The 7153-nt window shown below is 48.7% G+C and overlaps 1 protein-coding gene across 2 annotated transcripts in view; it reads left to right on the top strand.

Annotated features, from left to right (window-relative positions):
* LOC111141223 (prolyl 4-hydroxylase subunit alpha 2) overlaps positions 1–6927 on the top strand; it is a 48892-nt gene extending 41965 nt beyond the window's left edge. The window contains exons 12-16 of one of the 2 annotated variants that reach the window (XM_022493636.1): positions 1298–1351; positions 1892–1957; positions 3734–3802; positions 4145–4241; positions 6448–6927. In XM_022493636.1, the coding sequence (XP_022349344.1) occupies positions 1298–1351; positions 1892–1957; positions 3734–3802; positions 4145–4241; positions 6448–6518 (357 nt within the window). In that variant the 3' untranslated portion in view covers positions 6519–6927. Of the gene's footprint in view, positions 1–1297; positions 1352–1891; positions 3579–3733; positions 3803–4144; positions 4242–6447 lie in introns of those variants that run through there. The other variant, XM_022493635.1, reaches the window with a different exon arrangement.
* Positions 6928–7153: the final 226 nt, after the last annotated feature.

Below are 7153 nucleotides of genomic sequence, written 5' to 3' on the forward strand. Positions count from 1 at the left end.
CACCTCCAGGCTTAGGGTCATCTGCTGAATCTGGCCTCCTCGCACTGTTGACAGGATTTCCAGGTATTTCTGGTGCAGGCATCTTGAAGGCTGAAGCAGCTTGTGATAGCATATTTTCTTCATATCAAAATTTTTAATTTTGCAGACCCTGAAAATCATGCTGTCCTAATTCACTACGTCACATTTGATAGATCCTGCTTTCTTTTCCAATAAGAGGATTTCTTTTTTTTTGTAAAGTATCCCCCCTCCTACTCTCTCCCTCATGTCTATAGGTCTTAATTATTGCCACTTTTGCAGACTCTCACATCTGACTGTTGGAATCGCCAAAAAGGATATGCAAAAAATACCAACTTCCTGAATACCGATAGCTGAGCCCCAGAGGTTTTTAGGGTTTCAGTACGATACAGTAGCCAAGTGTTCCCAGGTGGACATCGGTGGTACCACCTGATCTATCATCTTCCTTATTAGACTCTGCACTTTGTCTTGAACTTTGTTTCTCATTCTGTCCACTGTGGCTAGAATAACCATGTTTGACTTAAGACTTACGTTGTGCTGGTAAACTGTTCAGTTGGGCATTTACAGCTTATAGTCCAATTAATGATGTCTGGTAGTTGTGGAAGCTAAGATGGCTCAGGTCCTACTCCAGGCACAGGCTCCTTCTGGGGACGCTGAGGGCGTAGCAGTCGTCAGCTGCCCGGGGCCTGCTGTTTCACTTGGATGCACAGCTACTCCCTGCAGGGAAGCACTGTGAGAGGGAGTAGGGTATGTTCTCCCGGCTCCCTTTGACCTGGGACAGCAACCAGGGTGAAGTGACCTGGGGTAGGGGCAGTGTCAGGTCCTCAGGAGCTACCGAGCTAGCATAAAAGCAAAGTTCCTGTCTTGGGTTTCTCATTGGATTTCCTTGGATTATCTTTCTATTATCCTGCAAACAAATAGGGCCCCAGCCAGGGCCTGTCTCAAGGAAAGCACTCCCTTCTGCCCTCTGAGGGTCCCTGAAGGGCTGGAGCTTCTCCACAGGGGCTGCCTGCAGGTTGCCCAGTTTGCTGTGTTTGGGAAACCCCATTTATGCTGTGGCCTGACTCTGCGACAGAGCCATGAATACATTGGATGCATGTGGGCTTCCTGTGCTGGCAGGGCATACTTACCATCTACTTTCGAGGGGATGCACTTGGGGGTTCTGGTTATTAAGGATGCAGGTTATTTTGGTTCATGTGGGGACACGGTGTCCCTGCGGAGATGGGCTGTTTCAGGACTGTTCATGCTGCTGACAAGGTCCATTGCTGTTATTTCCCACCAGGTTGCTAATTATGGAATGGGAGGACAATACGAGCCACATTTTGACTTCTCTAGGGTAAGGTCCAAACCATGGGTGTTGTAGAGGGCCCTGCTCCTTCTGACTTGAGAAAGCTGAAGCTTCTTAGAACATTTCAGACTTGACATCAGTGCCCCCCAACCCCCACCCCATGCCTTACCAGGGCCAAGTCTTTGTTCCTGGAAAAGTCCAAATCAGGAACATGGGGCCTTTGGAGCCCAGTGCAGCCTAGCTGTTTCACTGTGCCATGACTATAAAGCATGGGCCCTGACTAGGTCTTTGTGAAAGCTGTTCCTGCCCCCGTCCCCCTGTGCCCTGGCCAGGGTTTTCTTTGCTGAAAGGAAAAACCATGGTCCAGGCTGATGTATGGAACACATGCTTAGTGTTGTCCCTTGACCCTTTTGGCCCCAGTCCTGTAAGTGGGGGTGGAATCATCTGCAAACGTGGGTGAAAGTTGTTGTTTGTTGCAGCGACCTTTTGACAGCGGCCTCAAAACGGAGGGGAATAGGTTAGCGACGTTTCTTAACTATGTAAGTATTGGGGCCAGGTCCACCTGTTCATTCTCACTTAATTTTATAGAAAAATGAGCAAGATGCTTTCAAGCGTTTAGGGACGGGGAATCGTGTGGCCACGTTCTTAAACTACGTGAGTATGATGCATGCAGCAAATGGGCCCTCGGGGAATCTGGGTCCAGAGTGCTATCTCATATCCACTCTTGTCAGGGCTGATATCACCAGCTGCCGCTCAGTGGCTGGGCCCTTTTGGCCCTCAGCACTCTTCTTGGCTGGAGGAGAGATTTGGTCTGTGTTCCCATCTCTGTGCTCACCCACATCCCTGACGTTCATATCTCTGGCTCTTTTTGATGGGCCCAGTGCTAGTCAGGACTTTTGGGGTGAGTGCTCTGGAGAGTTCCATCCTTGGCAGCAGAGTGAGGAGGCTGCCATGAGGCCCTCCTAAATGAAAGCTGCCTTTGTTTCTCCAGAGCTCAGTGGCCTGCCTCCCATCTGTTGCCTTTGCTCCAGCCACAGGCCGTCAGGTTTACCTCTCACACGAGGAGCAGTTTGCTTTCCCCTCTGCTTAGAGAGCCTGCTCTAAAGAGGCATACAGACTGTCAAGTAACTTAGAGATGGAATCCTGTGGCCATCTTTTCCTTTGATGTCTCATTTATGTTTTTGTGTATAGTTATTATGTTCTGGGGCTGGCCATGAACGTGCTAGTGAGCAGGACAAGTGGAGTCTCTTGTGGGCTTTATGGTCTAACATGAGAGACTTGCTTTAACCACAGGAGAGGTAATTTATTTAGTTACTGTGGGGACAAGTACCTTGAAAAAGTGGCTCAGGGTTGAGGTTCAGAGAAGGCCTCCCTGTGGAGTAATGTGTCAGTGGAGACTTGCAGGTTGAGTGGAAATTAGTTGGTGGAACATGGTTTCTGGCGGAGGGGAGAATGTGTGGAGACCTGGAAAAGGGAAGGGGCTGGGGATGGTGGAAAAAGGGAAGAAGACTGGTGTGACTCAGAGGCAGCGCTTGAGGCGAGAGTGGCTGGGGCGAGAGAATGGCTGCTGAGACAGACAGGGCCTTTGGGTTCTAGAAAAGAGCCTGGATTTGATCCCTAAGCCTGTGGGAAGCCATCAAAGGTTTTCTTCTTACTCATTTACCATATGTCTGTTGAGTGCTTTTTAGTCTGTCTGGCATGCATCCTGTGGAAATATTTTTAAAACTCCATGTTTTATTACATCGTAGACAAAAAACTTGAAGTGAGACAGCCAGATGAGAGCGAAGTGGTGCCTTGGGCAGGAGTTGAGGCCCGTTTTGTGGTCCTAAGTGTAGCCTCCCTACCGTGGTGCTTGTGTTCCATGTAGTTGGAAGCCTCCCTGGGAGAAAGCAGGGCCTGTGGAACCATACCCTGTGTGCTCACCGCGCTGGCCCTGGGGGAGGGCTGCCGTTCTGGGAAGGTGAGGGTGGTGCTAGAACTGAGAAACAGAGCCCGCACAGGGGGCTAGATAGATGGTGTTGGGAGCAGCAGGGAGCTTTGAGTTAGGGCAGTTCCCAGAGCACAGTGCCCAAGGTGTGGCCCAGGCTGGATGGTGATGCGAGAGCGGGGGGTCCGTCAGGCATTTTCCATGTACAGACTTGGATTGTTCCCATCCGAGGACAGCCAGGGTTTGGGTCTCCTACAGGGCTACCACTCTCAAGTGCCCCTGGCATAGGACTATCCTGATGAACCACACAGATGAAGCAGGGTTTAGGGAGGGGTAATGCATTGGATGAGCTTCTCTTGGTGGAAGGGCCGGCTGTGGAGCAGAGCCTTCAAGCAGTGCCACTCTGGCTCAGGAAAGGTAATCTGCATACTAGTGTCCTTGGTGGCTCAGTTGTTCTGAGAGCTTTGAGTACAGGGGCCAAGCTCTATGCTTTGTATTCCCAGATGAGTGATGTAGAAGCTGGTGGTGCCACTGTTTTTCCTGATCTGGGGGCTGCGATTTGGCCGAAGAAGGTAAGTTCTGGTTTTTGTGGGTCACAGGTTGAAGCTCCCAGTTCCCACTCCCTGGCTGCTTGACTCTTACTGTGAGCGGCCTTAGCCCCTCCCTGCCTGAACTCTGACATTGTAGCCTCAGCTTCTATCTGGGGAGATGGGCTGGGAAGGGAAGGCCCTTTGGGGGAAGGTGGGTTATTAAACACCTGCCCCACCATGAAGGGTGGATACTTCTATATTGCTGGAATGCCAGAGCCCTGTCCCTTTGTACACAGGAAGGTGAGGGTGTTTCTGCCTAGGGAGGTGTTGTCCTTGAGCCCCGTATCTAAGAGTGTTGTCTGATGGGCTGTCTCTTTTTCCTAGGGCACTGCTGTATTCTGGTATAACCTCCTGCGGAGTGGGGAAGGTGACTACCGTACGAGACACGCTGCCTGTCCTGTGCTTGTGGGCTGCAAGTGGGGTGAGTGACCTTAACCTGGGCTCTGTGGTCAGCCTTAGACTCTGAGTTGGGAGGTGCCTGCTGCCCTATTTTCACAGTGCCAAGACTGTTTTCCTTTTTGAGTTTTTCCTTTTCCCCCTACTAACTGGTTGTCTCATCCAGCCATGTAGCTGTCCTCAAAGCTAATTATGGGCCAGGACAGCTGGTTGGGAACACGTTCAGGGATGCCCACATTGCTGAGGGAGCTCCAAGGAAGAATAGCTACACAACCACTGTAGGTTCAGGATGGCTCCCAGAGGAGTGGCTTCAGGCAGGGGTTCTGAGGGAGCAGTGGGAGAGAACTGGAATCAGAATGGGGAAGGGGTGACCCAGAAAAGCAAGGCTCACATGGAACAAGGCCCACACTAAAACTGGCATCATGGGTGTGGAGTCCAGCTGTTTTGTCCCTTAAATAAGGGGAGGCCTGTGGCACAGGGACCAGAACATGAGGCTCAAGTCTGGGACCAAATTACAGAGACTGAAGCCAGAGCTTTGAGCTTTGTTCTGGAAGCAGCTATGGTGAACCAGAGAGAGGCTTGGGTGAGGATGATAGGAAGTGATTGCAAACAGAGGTGTTTATACCTCTTGGAGAGTTTTGGGGGTAAGAGTGGTAGGTTCACAGAAAGTTAGGCAATTAGAAACAAAATAAACAATTGCTGACTTCAGGGAAAAGAAAACGTTGTACTAGAAATGTCAGCATACACTGCTGGGTGGCTCAGGTATGAGCAACATTTACGTGACATGATAATGAAAGCACTGTATGTTGATTTAATTAAAATTTGTGATTTAACACTATTGGGAAGATAGGATGTGATAAGTATGTGTTTTAGAGGTAGAATAAAAGAATTAAAAAATTAAAAGTCAAGAGATAGCAGTATAAGGATGTTATTTAGAAATATGTGGTTAGGGACGCCTGGGTGGCTCAGTTGGTTAAGCAGCTGCCTTCGGCTCAGATCATGATCCCAGCGTCCTGGGATCGAGTCCCACATCGGGCTCCTTGCTCATCAGGGAGCCTGCTTCTTCCTCTGCCTCTGCCTGCCATTCTGTCTGCCTGTGCTTGCTCTCTCTCCCTCTCTCTCTCTGACAAATAAATAAATAAAATCTTTAAAAAAAAAAAAAGAAAGAAAGAAATATGTGGTTAAATAGAAGAAACAATAAAAGATATTGAGTGTCCTCTTGAAGTGGGGTTTCGTAGTGGAAGGGTTGGGTAGAAAATCGCTGTTTATTCATTTTAAGCTTTGTAGACAATTTAATTTTTTTCAACTAAGTGCATTTCTACTTTAAACGCTCTATGGCTTGGGGCACCTGGGTCGCTCAGTGGGTTAAGCCTCTGCCTTCGGCTCAGGTCATGATCTCAGGGTCCTGGGATCAAGTCCCGAATTGGGTTCTCGGCTCAGCGGAGAGCCTGCTTCCTCCTCTCTCTCTCTCTGCCTGCCTCTCTGCCTACTTGTGATCTCTGTCTGTCAAATAAATAAATAAAAATCTTTAAAAAAAAAAATAAAAGCTCTATGGCTTTAGTAGTGCATTGGGATAAATTTGTTTTATCATTCTAAGAGTCTGTGTTAAGGAATGAACTGGCGTGTCACATGGATTGGGGGCACGGCTTCAGGTGACAGACAGTGCTAGCACCGGCTCTGCTCCTCTGCTGCCTTAAGTATATACACCGGGTCAGCTGGTCCCCAGGTCTTGAGGTTGATGGTCCAGGCCCTCCACAGTCCTGACAGGCTTCCTCACCCTTGGCTTCTATATCTCATTTCCTTCCCAGTAATATCAAGCTGCTTGAGGTCCCTCATACATGCCAGGGTGGTTCATGCCTTGATGTCTTTCTTATCCTGTTCCTACTTCTTGGACCACCTTGATAAAGGAGTCATCTGGTATATCCATCTTCTTCCCTGGATAACTCCTGTTCATTATCATGTCCCAGCCTGGAGTCTCCTCTTCATGGTTAGATGCCCTTTGGTTCAGTTTCCATGGCAATGTACACGTATGTATCTTTTATCACCTTTGAACAGTTATCTATTTATACAGAGCTCTTCCTTACCAGCTCATGAGCAGCTTGAGGTGTGAGACCATATCTTACTCATGTTTGAGTTCCAGGGCCCAGTGTGGGGTTCATCATGAAGGAGTCATTCATTCTGGCTGCTAAACTAACCAACAGGATTGTAACATACTTTCCTTTTGTTCACAGTCTCCAATAAGTGGTTCCATGAACGAGGACAGGAGTTCTTGAGGCCATGTGGATCAACAGAAGTTGACTGACTTCGTTTTCTGCCCCTCCCTTTCCTGGCCCTACAGCCCATGTCATCCTCAAGTTCAACATGACAGACACCTTTGTATGTTCCAGGCCCTATCACTTGGGACTTTGTTGGAATAAATGTTTGTCTGGAGCAAAGGGAGAACCGACTGGGGAGGGTCCTGGGTGACCTGGGTCCTGACCTCTCTGGTCAGCCTGTGCCACCTCTGGCCACAAAAGTTGGGTCAGGGTGGCTGCAGCAAAATCAGGCTATCTAGCACCTAGCAAGGTGCCTTTGTACCTCAGATGTTTTAGGTGTGAGGTGTTCTCAGTGAACCAAAGTTCTGATACCTTGTTTACATGTTTGTTTTTATGGCATTTCAATCAATGTGGCTTTAACCAAAAAATAAAGTGTCCCTGCCGGAAGCCTTAAAGAGCCTTATTCGGAGTCTTTTTTGAGATGGGGCAGCTTATACCACATTTACGATTTCTTTCCTATGCATCTCCTCTGTGCTGGGAGAATCTGGGTAGTGAATACTTGATTGGCGAAACCTTGACCTTGGGTTCTAGATCTGGTTTCAACACTTACAGTTCCATACTTTGGTATCCTTTCTGGAAAGTGAGAGAAACAGTCACTCCTTGCTTTCCAGAGAACAGAGTG

Source organism: Enhydra lutris, unplaced genomic scaffold (assembly GCF_002288905.1).
Source record: "Enhydra lutris kenyoni isolate GAN:26980312 unplaced genomic scaffold, ASM228890v2 scaffoldscaffold5, whole genome shotgun sequence".
Taxonomy (NCBI): domain Eukaryota; kingdom Metazoa; phylum Chordata; class Mammalia; order Carnivora; family Mustelidae; genus Enhydra; species Enhydra lutris.